The 15,425-nt window shown below is 43.0% G+C and overlaps 1 protein-coding gene across 1 annotated transcript in view; it reads right to left on the minus strand.

Moving 5' to 3' along the window:
* tafa1 (TAFA chemokine like family member 1) overlaps window positions 1-14,768 on the minus strand; it is a 33,538-nt gene extending 18,770 nt beyond the window's left edge. Inside the window, exons 1-2 of the mRNA XM_014136486.2 lie at window positions 14,307-14,768; window positions 12,380-12,530 (exon numbers count right to left, since the gene is read on the minus strand). Of these exons, the coding sequence (XP_013991961.1) occupies window positions 12,380-12,527 (148 nt within the window). The 5' untranslated portion in view covers window positions 12,528-12,530; window positions 14,307-14,768. The remainder of the gene's footprint in view (window positions 1-12,379; window positions 12,531-14,306) is intronic.
* Window positions 14,769-15,425: the final 657 nt, after the last annotated feature.

The raw sequence follows: 15,425 nt of genomic DNA on the forward strand, positions 1-15,425 counted from the left end.
ATTTGGATGTGGTCACGTGGATGTGCTTATGTGGATGTGGTCATGTGGATGTGGTCACGTGGATGTGGTCATTTGGATGTGGTCATTTGGATGTGGTCACGTGGATGTGCTTATGTGGATGTGGTCATTTGGATGTGGTCATGTGGATGTGGTCATGTGGATGTGGTCACGTGGATGTGGTCATGTGGATGTGGTCACGTGGATGTGGTCACGTGGATGTGGTCACGTGGATGTGGTCACGTGGATGTGGTCATGTGGATGTGGTCACGTGGATGTGGTCATGTGGATGTGGTCACGTGGATGTGGATGTGGATGTGGTCACGTGGATGTGGTCACGTGGATGTGGTCATGTGGATGTGGTCACGTGGATGTGGATGTGGATGTGGTCACGTGGATGTGGTCACGTGGATGTGGTAACGTGGATGTGGTCATGTGGATGTGGTCATTTGGATGTGGTCACGTGGATGTGGTCACGTGGATGTGGTCACGTGGATGTGGTCATGTGGATGTGGTCACGTGGATGGGGTCATGTGGATGTAGTCACGTGGATGGGGTCACGTGGATGTGGTCATGTGGATGTGGTCACGTGGATGTGGTCATGTGGATGTGGTCACGTGGATGTGGTCACGTGGATGTGGTCATTTGGATGTGGTCACGTGGATGTGGTCACGTGGATGTGGTCACGTGGATGTGGTCACGTGGATGTGGTCATGTGGATGTGGTCACGTGGATGGGGTCACGTGGATGTGGTCATTTGGATGTGGGCACGTGGATGGGGTCACGTGGATGTGGTCATGTGGATGTGGTCATGTGGATGTGGTCACGTGGATATGGTCATGTGGATGTGGTCACGTGGATGGGGTCACGTGGATGGGGTCACGTGGATGGGGTCATGTGGATGTGGTCACGTGGATGGGGTCACGTGGATGGGGTCACGTGGATATGGTCACGTGGATGTGGTCACGTGGATGTGGTCATTTGGATGTGGTCATTTGGATGTGGTCACGTGGATATGCTTATGTGGAAGTGGTCATTTGGATGTGGTCATGTGGATGTGGTCATGTGGATGTGGTCATTTGGATGTGGTCACGTGGATGTGCTTATGTGGATGTGGTCATGTGGATGTGGTCACGTGGATGTGGTCATTTGGATGTGGTCATTTGGATGTGGTCACGTGGATGTGCTTATGTGGATGTGGTCATTTGGATGTGGTCATGTGGATGTGGTCATGTGGATGTGGTCACGTGGATGTGGTCATGTGGATGTGGTCACGTGGATGTGGTCACGTGGATGTGGTCACGTGGATGTGGTCACGTGGATGTGGTCATGTGGATGTGGTCACGTGGATGTGGTCATGTGGATGTGGTCACGTGGATGTGGATGTGGATGTGGTCACGTGGATGTGGTCACGTGGATGTGGTCATGTGGATGTGGTCACGTGGATGTGGATGTGGATGTGGTCACGTGGATGTGGTCACGTGGATGTGGTAACGTGGATGTGGTCATGTGGATGTGGTCATTTGGATGTGGTCACGTGGATGTGGTCACGTGGATGTGGTCATGTGAATGTGGTCACGTGGATGGGGTCATGTGGATGTAGTCACGTGGATGGGGTCACGTGGATGTGGTCATGTGGATGTGGTCACGTGGATGTGGTCATGTGGATGTGGTCACGTGGATGTGGTCATTTGGATGTGGTCACGTGGATGTGGTCACGTGGATGTGGTCACGTGGATGTGGTCATGTGGATGTGGTCACGTGGATGTGGTCACGTGGATGTGGTCACGTGGATGTGGTCATGTGGATGTGGTCACGTGGATGTGGATGTGGATGTGGTCACGTGGATGTGGTCACGTGGATGTGGTAACGTGGATGTGGTCATGTGGATGTGGTCATTTGGATGTGGTCACGTGGATGTGGTCACGTGGATGTGGTCATGTGAATGTGGTCACGTGGATGGGGTCATGTGGATGTAGTCACGTGGATGGGGTCACGTGGATGTGGTCATGTGGATGTGGTCACGTGGATGTGGTCATGTGGATGTGGTCACGTGGATGTGGTCATTTGGATGTGGTCACGTGGATGTGGTCACGTGGATGTGGTCACGTGGATGTGGTCACGTGGATGTGGTCATGTGGATGTGGTCACGTGGATGTGGTCATGTGGATGTGGTCACGTGGATATGGTCATGTGGATGTGGTCACGTGGATATGGTCACGTGGATGTGGTCACTTTGATGTGGTCACGTGGATGTGGTCACGTGGATGTGGTCATTTGGATGTGGTCACTTGGATGTGGTCATGTGGATGTGGTCACGTGGATGTGGTCATGTGGATGTGGTCACGTGGATGTGGTCACGTGGATGTGGTCACGTGGATGTGGTCATGTGGATGTGGTCACGTGGATGTGGTCATGTGGATGTGGTCATGTGGATGTTGTGGCTAATGGTGGTACCGCAGGTGGTCCGCAGATAATAACAGTTGGGAGTATGAATGGTATTAAGCAATTTTACAATTTTAACTTTTCACAATTCAAATTGTTTCAAATAATAATAGGCCTTTAATTTGTTACCTTTACTGCTACGCACATTTAAAATGTCACATGGAGACTACATATCAGTACATACACACAAAATATATAGGTTAAACAGGAGAGAGGCATTGTATTGTGAGCTATTGCCTTATCTGTTTTTTGAAACCAGGTTTGCTGTTCACTTGAGCAATATGAGATGGAAGAGAGTTCTATGCAATCATGGCTCTATACAGTATAATATTGTACGTTTTCTTGAATTTGTTCTAGATGTGGGGACTGTGAAAAGACCCCTGGTAGCATGTTTGGTGTGGTAAGTGTGTGTGTGTGTGTGTGTGTGTGTGTGTGTGTGTGTGTGTGTGTGTGTGTGTGTGTGTGTGTGTGTGTGTGTGTGTGTGTGTGTGTGTGTGTGTGTGTGTGTGTGTGTGTGTCAGAGCTGTGTGGAAGTTGACTATGCATGATCATCCATCTATTGAACTATTTGTTGCATTTATTATTTTTTTCACAATTTTTTTTTTTATCTCACTTAAAGCGCTTTGAGATTGTATTGAGAAGCGCTGTAAAAGTTGAATAAATTATTAGTTTTATCATTAAAATTAGCTAAATGTGACCCCCAATATATTTTCTTTTCAAAAAATGCATTGGCATCGCAAATGGTGGTCCTCAAGATCTTTTGACAATGATTTGGTGGTCCCCAGATCTGAAAAGGTTGGGAACCACTGACATAGGCATGATATGTTCAGTGAAAGGATTATCGCTTTACTCTATTTCAAAATCAGATCTTATCTAGGGTTAGGATACATTGTATTCTTCTAGCCTCCTTCATCCTCATGCTGTTGTTGTGGAGAAAGAAATGGTGAAACGTGAATAGAGGATGATCGCATTGAATGTGGAGGCTGTTTGACACTGTGTTGATGGATTGCTGTTTTTGTGTGACTCCAACATGGAAAACAAAACAATTTCCACTCTACACTTTATGTGTGCGTGCATGTGTGCGTTCTTGGAGATCCCCCTGCGCCAGCGGCCACTGAGCCTAGTGGGAGTGATGTAGCATGGTTATTAATGCACGGAGATCCTCATACAGAGAGTCTGAAGCTGCTAACAGCTGGCAGAGGCAGAGCAGAAAGAGTGCTGGGTAATTAATTAAGCTGTAGGCCACCGGAATTCATTTTGCACACACACATTGACCTCAAACCATAGCCCTTTGTGCAATGCTGCTGCATGTACATTTTCAATTAACATGTTGTATAAACAACTATCTACAAGCACTAAGCCCACATGTGTCTTGTGTATTGAATTATTCATGGTTTCCAAGAGAGAAAATTGTGAGGAAATCGAATTGTAAAATCCAATATCGCTCCTATACTGAACATAACAAGGGTAATTGCATGTCCAAAGTGTGCTGAATCCATATATGATTACTTTTCACCAAGTTGAACCAAAGACACAAAATAACTGAACATGTGGCCCAAATCCAAAATCCAAAATTGGCACATCACTCTCCTCCCCTGAAGGAGACTCCAAAGTCTGATGTGGCATGTGGAAAATGCTATGAGAATAGTTTATAGACTGGGCATTAGTCTAGAAAGGTTCCCTACATAGCATAATGGAGCTGTATGGAGTGTTGGTCTTCTGGGGTCATACTGTGGCATGTATGGAGAATATTGTGCCAAAGTGGCCTTGGCAGGCTCCAGATGTAGCAGGGCCTGGAGCTCAGGCTGCATGCCACTTCCCATAAACACTGCAGGGAGGCTGGGATGAGACTGGTGAGAGCATGGCTTCCTGGCTCTGAGGAAGACCTGGGTTCAAATACTATTTGAAATCATTTCAAGTATTGTATCTGTGCTTGATTAAGCTTGCCTGTTGCAATGGAACCAATACAAAAGTCTCAAAAGTGCAAACCCCTCCCACCTGGCACTCCAGGCAGACTAAAGCAAATGCTCAAAGTATATGAAAGATTTCAAATAGTATTTTAACCCAAGCCTTCTCAGCGGAGGTCTGAGGGTAGGATGAGGAAAATGTAAGTCAAATAACGCGCCAGGAGGATGCATTATATAAGGCTATTAAACTGTCATTCTCTACAACTCGGCAGAGAAGGATGCAACCTTTGTTTGCGACAGCTGAAAATCCATTTTCCATGTTTGTTTCTGGCGAGGACGTAGCACTGTAGCCTGGTTGCCGTCTCTGTTCAGCTATTACATTCCACTCCTTGCCTCTCCTGTCTTTGGCAAATGAGTAGTACTGTACTAGTATCCTGGCTGTCCTTTGTTAGACAGCATGGGGGAAATGTCTGTGCTCCTTCTCTTTCTCTCTCACTGTTTTACAGAGCGATACACAATGAAAAACATGTAGCTTGCAAGAAACATACAAATTGTGTAACCTACCTATAACCACTGCCTCTAACCTAAATATTATACTTTGACGTGTGTGGATTCAGTTCTGATTTCTTTATCGCAAAACAAATGTATGTAACGTTTTGGTGTCCGTCAGTTAAAGTATTTATTTGCACTGAGAATTAAAATGATACTGTGAGTCTTCGTACAGAAACATGATGTTGATGTTGTATCTTCAGGGCTTTAAGGAAAGAACCATTCAGCCAAGTAGAGTTCAACACTGTCTGAGTTCAAGCCCTGCCAGCCGTAGTGTAGGTGAGAGCGAGTTGATGAGAGTGAGACCACCTCAGGCTTCTGTCTCCTACCACCTCCTCTCTGTTGTCTCTCATGACATCTCCACATGGATCTAAGCTTTAGGCCAACCACTCAACAGGATTCTTCCTATCTAAAGCACCAATCTTTCCTCCTCTTTGAAGAATGTACATAATAACAGTACAATCACTCCAGATTAATTTAAGATGGCATGTGTTTCCCTCCACTGGATGTAGATCACTGTTAAGAGCACACACACCACATGGGAAAATGGACTGTCTGGCAGACAGCATTTTGCATTTAAAATAAATATAACTTTGTACCTGGGGGCACACCCTTTTCATACACTTATATACTGTATAACCATATCATTTATATATAACCATGTCACTATAGATTAATTGCATATGTTTGTTTTGAGCATATGGTTCAGTTTGTAAAGTAAGTTCAAAACATGGGACAAAGCTTATGCATGAGTTAACTATGAGTTAGTAGAGATAAAGTGTGATTGAAAAACGAAATAAAACTTAGCAACAGTGGCAAGAGTGTTTACTTTTGAGTACTATAGTGCATTTCCTGTGGTCCCTGTTGGGTGTGGATGGTTGCATGCCAACTAATGCCCGTTATGCATGCATGACAACCCTTCTGCAGTGGCGTGTATTCAAGGTTTCCAAGGGAAGTCAAATTGACCAATAAAAAAAGAAAAAACTGAAAATAATTGTATTTTTTGTCTCTCTGTGTTTCATAATTTTCCTTCAGTTTGCAAGAGGCTGAATGTATCTCACTGGAGAAAGCATCCGAGCGAGTGAAACAGCACCCCTCTGTCTCTTTATGAATAGCCCATCTATCTGATACTTTTTGGTCAAAAAGAGTGAGATATTGTTGCTGTCTGTAGCATTGAATGCAAGGAAAGCCAGTGAACATTTGGCCTCCCTTGATTAAAAAAACGATACAATAATAGCACATTAGTGTTGTGCTAAACTGAGCGAGCTCAACTGTGAATGGTTCTGGCGCACCAAAAAAAAGTGTCAAGGGAAAGAAGTTTGGATTTGGCTAAGCACCAATCACATCACCTCAAAAGCCAAATATCAATGACAGAAAAAAACATGAATTGTTGCATCTCGTTGTGTTGTTGTCCTCTGGTGGCTAGCTAGCTAGCTAAAATTGGCCCTTTCCTAAATTAGCCATAGATGGAGATAAGGATTTGGACTTGTGGTTTTACTTAATTTTCCCTACTGGCCAATGATTATAACAGCGATTCTGATCCAACCATAAATTCATACATTGTGCCTCTGGTCTGAGAGGACGGAAGTTTAACATGTATAGTAGCTAGATGTCGTAGGCTAATGTTAACTAGTTGGCACATCGTTGCCAATGAAAGGATGTTAAGCTAGTGAGCAATTATTTTACTGAGGTAGCCTAGGACAACAGAAAACTAAATGTGTGTACTGTATTACAATCATAGACCGTTTCTTCAACAAGAAAGAGAGGAAGAGAGGCATTGGCATTTCTCTACAAGTAGGGTGAGTCAACATGTTTTTCTACTTGCATGAAAGCACACACACACAGACACACACACACACACACACACACACACACACACACACACACACACACACACACACACACACACACACACACACACACACACACACACACACACACACACACACACACACACGGTAATCAGTACCACGGACAGCCACATGATATTTAGCTTACATTGATTGGAATAAATTGTTTTTGGAATCTTTTAGTTGTCACTGTCTTAGCGGGATTTGATGATGTTGAAATGTTGATGTTAAAATAGTGCTGGAATAGTGGAGGCAGAAAATGTCAGAAACATTAACTTGATTGACCATGCTGTAGGTCATGTAACTGCTTATTACATGCAATATGCTTTGTGAATTTCACCGGACAGATGTTGCTTTCCGGTTTTGTGATGAAACAAATGTGTGGTTGGATTTATTCTGTCACTGTGTCTTCTTATTGTCTTGGACTTAGGCCTATATACACTATATATACAAAAGTATGTGGACACCCCTTCAAATGAGTGGATCAGCTATTTCAGCCACACCCGTTGCTGACAGGTGTATAAAATCGAGCACACAGCCATGCAATCTTCATAGAAAAACATTGTCAGTAGACTGGCCTTTCTGAAGAGCTCAGTGACTTTCAACGTGGCACCGTCATAGGTTGCCACCTTTCCAACAAGTCAGTTCGTCAAATTTCTGCCCTGCTAGAGCTGCCCCGGTCAACTGTAAGTGCTGTTATTGTGAAGTGGAAACGTCTAGGAGCAACAACGGCTCAGCCGCGAAGTGCCGAAGCATGTAGCATGTAGGTTGCAATACTCACTACCGAGTTCCAAACTGCCAATGAAAGAAACGTCAGCACAAGAACTGTTCGTCAGGAGCATCATGAAATGGGGTTCCATGGCTAAGCAGCCGCACACAAGCCTAAGATCACCATGCGCAATGCCAAGAGTCAGCTGGAGTGGTGTAAAGCTCGCAGCCATTGGACTCTGGAGGAGTGGAAATGCGTTCTCTGGAGTGATGAATCACGCTTCACCATCTGGCAGTCCAACGGACGAATCTGGATTGGGGCTGCCTGCCCCAATGCATAGTGCCAACTGTAAAGATTGATGGAGGAGGAATAATCTGTCTGGGGCTGTCACGACTTCCGCCGAAGTTGGTGCCTCTCCTTGTTCGGGCGGCGTTCGGCGGTCGACGTCACTGGCTTTCTAGCTGCCACCGATCTACGTTTCTTGTTCCATTTGTTTTGTCTTGATTGTACACACCTGGTTCCCATTAAGTTATAATTTATTCCCTATTTAACCCTCTGGTTCCCACATGGTTTTGTACGTGTTTGTTCTTTGTTTAGTGTTCAAGACTTCTGTGAGCTGGTGTGTTTCCCTGCATGGAAATTATTGTTGTTTCTTTTCGAGTAAAGTACGTATTTTACTCAGTTCTGTGTCCTGCGCCTGACTCCGTCCTAACCGCTGCACACTGACACTTGACAGGTGCTGTTTTTCATGGTTCGGGCTAGGCCCCTTAGTTCAGTGGTGGAAAAAGATCCCAACTTGAGTAAAAGTAAAGATACCATAATAGAAAATGACTCAAGTAAAAGTGATAGTAACCCAGTAAAATACTACTTGATTAAAAGTCTAAAAGTATTTGGTTTAAAATGTACTCAAGTATCAAAAGTAAACATTTTTTTCAAATTCCTTATATAAAGCAAAGCAGATGGTACCATTTTCTTGTTTTTTACTTATTTACAGATAGCTTGGGGCATGCTCCAACACTCAGACATAATTTACAACTGAAGATTGTGTTTAGTGAGTCCGCCAGATCAGAGGCAGTAGGAATATTCTCTTGATAAATGTGTGAATGAGATGTTCCTGTCCTGGTAAGCATAAAAAATGTAACGAGGACTTTTGGCTGTCTGAGATAATGTATGGAGTAAAAAGTATATCATTTTCTTTAGGAATGGAGTGAAGTAAAAGTAAAAAACATTGCAATTATCACAACACAGGTTGTAATATGCCTTTTCTACCCAGCCTGGCTTCCCCAATGATTTTATCCATGCACCACTATTGACAATCTGTTCCTCTTTGTGCGCTGTTGTTCACGCTCCTTGCACTGGATAAATACGGCACCTTGTGATTCATGTGACCCTTAGCTCAGCAAGCCACACTGTCCGTCTGCACCAAAGGTAAAACAGCCTACAGCACGTCTGAGATTGGAGCTCCGGCTGATGCTACATCCTATAAGTACAGCTGCAGGGTGGAGAGGAGTACACTACCTCCTCCTGATTCACTGGACATACATAATCATTCTATTCAGGAATCCTACTTCCAACTAGAGTTAGAGTGCGCTGGGCCTGGGCCTGGGACTGGAAAGACTTCAGGCTCTATTCAATATGTAAAGCTTAAGTGTTACAGATTCCGCAATAGAAATGTACAGGTAATTTCCCATTCTGCCGACATGTGCAGTGTTTACCGTGAATTCAGCCTCCACTGAAGCAGGAACATTACCTTTAAAATTCAATCACACTGTAAAGCTGAACGTCCATGATGTGGATTGAATAGAGCCCTTAATGCTACCGGGAGGAAAGTCAAGTACTACCCAATGAACTGTTGTTGGGTAACCTGTATCCTCGCAAAGCAGAAGTAATCACCAGTGTGATCATCTCAAGTACAGGGAGACTTGGGATGCTTAATGCTGTTTTTGAAACACATTTCAAAATTGGCTCAAGGCAATTATACATACAGACCTACCTATGTTCAAGGCTTTCAAAGTGAATGTCTATTGTTTGGGATTAGGTGTTGTTTATGTTTATATTGGACATCATGTGAGTTGCATTTATCCGTGATCAGCATGTAAAGAGTCACAAACTTCCATTGCACGATGCCTACCATTTATTATGATTAGAGGCCCTGTTTACCCCTACAGCCCAACACTTTCCTTTGGCAAGGAAACAACTGATCTACAGCCACTTGTGATCTCAATTACCTGTGGTAACACCAGTCACTTTGAACTTATGGCATGTCACTGGCTTCAATGATTGGCCCAACGGTCTACAGCCAATGGCCTTCCTGCCACCAATTCATGACCCGTCAACCCCAATACTGCTACCAATCCAACAGCCACACAACACATAACACAGAACAAATGCCCCGATGTCACAGTCAATCCAGACATCCCATTCTGTTCTCATAACACCGGCATCCCATTTATTCTGGAATGAGGATAAGGACATCTATGGTATTCAGGATTGACAAGGCTTTTACACTTTCCCCTGATCCAGAAAAATAAGGATTGTATGCTTTGTACAATATCAACTAACCAGGATTCACGTTTGGTTGAATTTGTAATCTCTCTTAAATGCTTGTCTGAAATGTGTGTTTGTAGAGGGTATTGTGCCAACATCCCAAGTAATTCATTCTTCAGTGGGAGAATGTAATTATGGTCTGTACCATCACAAAGCTCATAGAATAGCAATAAGCACTGACATCTCAGAGGAGATTTCATAAGGTCATTATTTGGTAGCTAGGGCTCTCAAGCTCAGCAAACATAGTCTCCTTCATTATTGTTTAGAGCTTTTGGGGGGACAGACATGCAACTAAAACATAGCATTTACAGTCCTATCCCAGTCCCACCTCATCTGTCTATCTGTTTATCTGTGTACAAGGCCATCTCTTAAATGGATTTTTGTGAAGTTTTAAATGGCTCTCGGTGTAGTTTTTACTCTCAAGGACTAGAGCTACTAATATGACATCCATGTTGTGTTATTCCTCCATCATTGCTTTATGATTCAAGCGGCTAGACTAATTAGCTGCTTTCAGTGCCGGCACAATCAATCTTTTCAGGAAAGCTTATGAGCAGGGACATCTAAACAACAAAGACTCACGAGAGAGCAGTAACTCTAATCAGGCTTACAGCTTTCTCCAAATAAATCTCACCAAAGTGGATATTTGACATGAGAAAGAACAGAACCCAATGAGCATGTAGCCTACAGCATGTTGTGCTTTTTTACATTGACCCAATACATTTTTGAAATGGACACTGAACATTTACTTTAAGTATAAAAAAAACAATGCTGTAGGAGGGTGTATAAAACAATTGAAATGGTGCACAGTTTCTTCGGAACCAGTCTTGATTGCTGCTTCAGTAGGCATGGAATTTTATATTGTAGTACGAATAATTGTCCTGACATTGACAGAATGTTGAATACCAGCAGCAGCTAACACGCTTTAGCACTACGATGACATTACACATTTAACAGCCACTGAGGAGCTGCATGCTCAATTACATTTATGTCATTTAGCAGACACTCTTATCCAGAGCAATTAGGGTTAAGTGCCTTGCTCAAGGTACATCAAAATATGTTTCACTTAGTCAGCTTGAGGATTCAAACCAGCAACCTTTCAGTTACTGCCCCAATGCTCTTTAACACTAGGCTACCTGCCACCCCAGTTAAAAGCACAGGCACAGTTCTCTGTGGAAAGCCTTGACAAGATTCACTATACAGCGTGGGAATGCTTCTCTCTTTATGTGCATGCTAGCTAGCTAGTGGGTGTTTAGTCCTAGCTTATTAGAAATGAATGCCTTCGTCAAATTAAGGCCCCACAGACACCACACGCACCATAACCTTTTCTAAAGCGGTAAGAAAAATATCACAATCTTTCTCCATGACTATTTACAAAGAAGATACAAACACACACCATTCTACATATACTGAACAAAAATATAAAAGCAACATGTGAAGTGCTGGTCCCATGTTTCATGAGCTGAAATAAAATATCCCAGAAATGTTCTACATATTTATCTCAAATTTGGTTCACAAATTTCAATTGAATGATTTCTGTAAATCAGTAAAATCTTTGAAATTGTTACATGTTGCGTTTCTATTTTTGTTCAGAGTTAAATATAGTTATATTGCCCAAGCCCTCCTCCCTATCCCCCTTTCTTCCAGTTAAAGCTGAGATCTGTGATAGGTGAAACAGCGCCACTGGCAAACCCATGCGCATTTGTTATTGATTTTGTTTTGAGGAAATAAGCATCCAGCAGTGTGGTCAAAAACATTGCAGTACATACTCTGCTGTTCTATCGCGCGTGCTATGATGTCCTATGATGCCCTATGATGTCCTATGATGCCCTATGATGCCCTATGATGCCCTATGATGTCCTATGATGCCCTATGATGTCCTATGATGCCCTATGATGCCCTATGATGTCCTATGATGCCCTATGATGTCCTATGATGCCCTATGATATCCTATGATGCCCTATGATGTCCTATGATGTCCTATAATGCCCAATGATTCCCTATGATGTCCTATGATGCCCTATGATGTCCTATGATGTCCTATGATGCCCTATGATGCCCTATGATGTCCTATGATGCCCAATGATTCCCTATGATGCCATATGATGCCCTATGATGTCATATGATGCCCTATGATGTCCTATGATGCCCTATGATGTCCGAGGTAAAATAAATTGTTTGTTGTTTGAAGTAACGTCCTTATTGTTGTATTATCTTAGCAAACACACGTGGAGTACCACAAATATCCATACAAAGGCTATATAAAGACAATAAACCTCATGAAATGTGACTCACAAGGTCAAACTTACATTCACACAGCTGAAAGGTGGAACAAAGCAGAAGTGGAAGAGGGTGTTGTCGTTGAGAAGCCAACTCACCAATCATGTGAATGGAGGTCCTTCCAGGCCGTGTCACATGGTGCTGCTGTAGCTGTATGGTCTCATAAAAGGTGGCCTGGCACAGCTGGATGGACCTCCCACTGACCCAGAGGACCAGGCACAGCAGCCAGGACATGACAGGACACATCTGCTATAGAAGGGGGAGAGCACAGTCAATGTCATAGGTCATCATGTCACACACACAGGAACACACACACGCAAGCACAAATGCATTTATGACCGCATGAAAGCACACACACACACAGAAATAGATGTCCTGGTACACTGACCCAGCTGAACTTCCACATAATCGCCATAACAAGCAGTGTATCATTAAGCGTGATTATCAACTGCTCATTTGTAATCTTTTTATTCCTGCCCTATCTCGTCCCTGAGCCACAGCGCAGCAGCAATTGTGGAATGGCCCCTGGGGACGTTTTCCATGCAGCTGAGTTTTCCTCTGACAGGCTGACTCCCTCTCTTCAATTTCTGACTCTCTCTCTCTCTCTCTCTCTCTCTCTCTCTCTCTCTCTCTCTCTCTCTCTCTCTCTCTCTCTCTCTCTCTCTCTCTCTCTCTCTCTCTCTCTCTCTCTTCTTGCCTGCCTTTAAACCAAAAATTGAAATAGAAAAAGACAACATTTCTCTCCTGGCTCGCAGGCAGTTAGCTGCTAACTCTTTTCTATGGATGGCTTTTGGATATCACAAGTCTATGACAGTGACAGAACTGTAATGGGAATCCAAAAACATGTAATGTCTCTCACAAAGCTGCTTATATAAGGGGGCTGTAAGACACATGCAGATCCCAGGTTAAGGTTAGGGTTGGTTTGAGAATGATTCAATATTTGAAACAATTGCCTCTGTCAAAAGATCTTGACATCAACAAACGTTGTAGAGGTGATAGCATTAAATTGTGATTCTATTGAACAGAGTACAGAATTATCCAATTTTAGTCACGCTTGTGAAAGAGAAATAGCTTTTGGACCGGTGCCTTTGTCAGGTAATAAGATTTGTTATTAGATTCCATTTCAGTGCCATTTTTTTCTCAGTTATAAACAAAATAATTACCTCTGTCAAAAGATCCTCACATCAACAAACTAGAAGGGTTGTCTGCAAGCAGTGTTTCTGTTCAACAAATTACAAAATAATACATTTTCAAGGAGCATGTCAAAGGCAAAATAGCTGTTAAGATTTTGTTTTAGATTAGGTTTCAAATGATTTTGCACAGCCTTTTCTCTGAATGCAGCCTACCGTGTCTGCGTGAAATTTTAGCAGAGTTTTTTCTTCTACCTAAAAGGATTGGGTTTCAAGAATGGTACTTCCATGAGGAAATGTATTCCAGCAGCTCATCTTAGATATTACAGTCTCCGTGATCTAGAGAACCTTACCTTTGTAAAAAGGTGGCGTAGTCAGCAAACCATATTACATTTCTATGAGTTATTTTTTATGCTCTATTAATTTGTTCAGGTACTCATGTGTGTTCATGGAAGCACTGTAAATAACATAAAAGGTTGAGAAAATGTCAGTCCATTTGATCGTTCATGCATTACGTATTTGAACAGGCTCTATGTAACCTGCACTTATTTGCCATTGACATTTGATATAAATGATCCTTGGAAAAAGAGAGGAAAATTAAATCCACAACATAAAATAAACAGTAAATATTGAGTAAGCAAAGCAATGTTACAACAAATAAAGTGTGTGATAAAAACAGAGCACCGTACCTCTAAGGAATTTGCTTAATGCAGTAAATATGTGCAAACACACTTTAATCTTTGTGAACATGTTAAACAAGTGATGCTGATTTTATAAAACTGTCTCCATTTATTCATTTCAATTCACTTAGGTGAATTTGTATTTTTACTTCCCTCCATACAGTAAACATCTCCCTCTCTCTCTCTCTCTCTTCTTTAAACAGTAAGTCTCTTACCTAAGTATTCTAACACGTTGTTTTAAATCCATCCATCTTGAGGCTGATGTGGAATCCCCATCCAACTCCGTCCTTGATTTAGGTTGAGACTCCCAAACTCCTTTGACTCGTCACTCTACTCTTCCTTCCTTTTCTTCACTTTGTCTGAGGACAACCAACAGCGTTGAGCACAGTGACTGAAAGCTGACAGCTGAGCCAGTCAGAAACAACAGATTTAGAGCCTTGCCATTTCCACCTTTGAAATATCACTGCCTTCCCTTGAGGAGACCCTGGCACTGACACAGAATAGATTTGGCTTTTCGCGTTTACAGGCACATAAGGAGCAAACCTTAATTTACTGCTGTAGAATCCCCCCTCTCGCGTTCTCGCTTTCTCTCTCTCTCTCTCTCTCTCGCTTTCTCCATCTGCATCCTCCTCCCATTGAGAGGCAGCCTCTGAGCACACGCTCTTGCTCTGTCCCCTTCAGCGAGCACTAAGTAATGAGTGTTCCTCTACAGCCCGGCTGAGTGTAAAGACTGTATCACATTTCTTAAAGCAAGACTGCCCCACTATCAAACTGGAACTGCATGCTACTGTAGGGTACTGTATGAACAAACTATGATAATCAGCCTCTCACAGTTGCAAATCAGCACAGGTGGTCTCACATAGGAAAACCCACTTGAGAACCTACAGACACTCAGATTTCCCCAGTAATCTTTAATGGATTTTTGTCAGCATTTCATTTCTCCCCTCACTATAGATATACATAACACCATGTGGTTCATGGTAATCTGACATGCAATCGCATGCAGTCTAACTACTTTTACTGTACATTTGACATACTTGAGCCTGTTGATTACATGGAAACTGCAGATAATACATATTCATCACCAAATAGACACCTATTAGAAATAAGAAGTTTGAAGAGGAGAGTTGAAACCAGCCTTCTGCTGAAGGGTAATTTACTAGAAGGTTGTTCATAGACTGGATTGCTGAGGGGGATATTCAAATACCGAAGTCGAGTTCATCAGTCATGTGATGGAGGTTTAATGGCTACCTTAGGAAATAAGGGAGAGGTAAGTGTCATTACAGGGAGTAAGTCAGCCCTGATCAGTATGTGTGGGAGACGGTAAGGCTGAG

Source organism: Salmo salar, chromosome ssa13, assembly GCF_905237065.1.
Source record: "Salmo salar chromosome ssa13, Ssal_v3.1, whole genome shotgun sequence".
Taxonomy (NCBI): domain Eukaryota; kingdom Metazoa; phylum Chordata; class Actinopteri; order Salmoniformes; family Salmonidae; genus Salmo; species Salmo salar.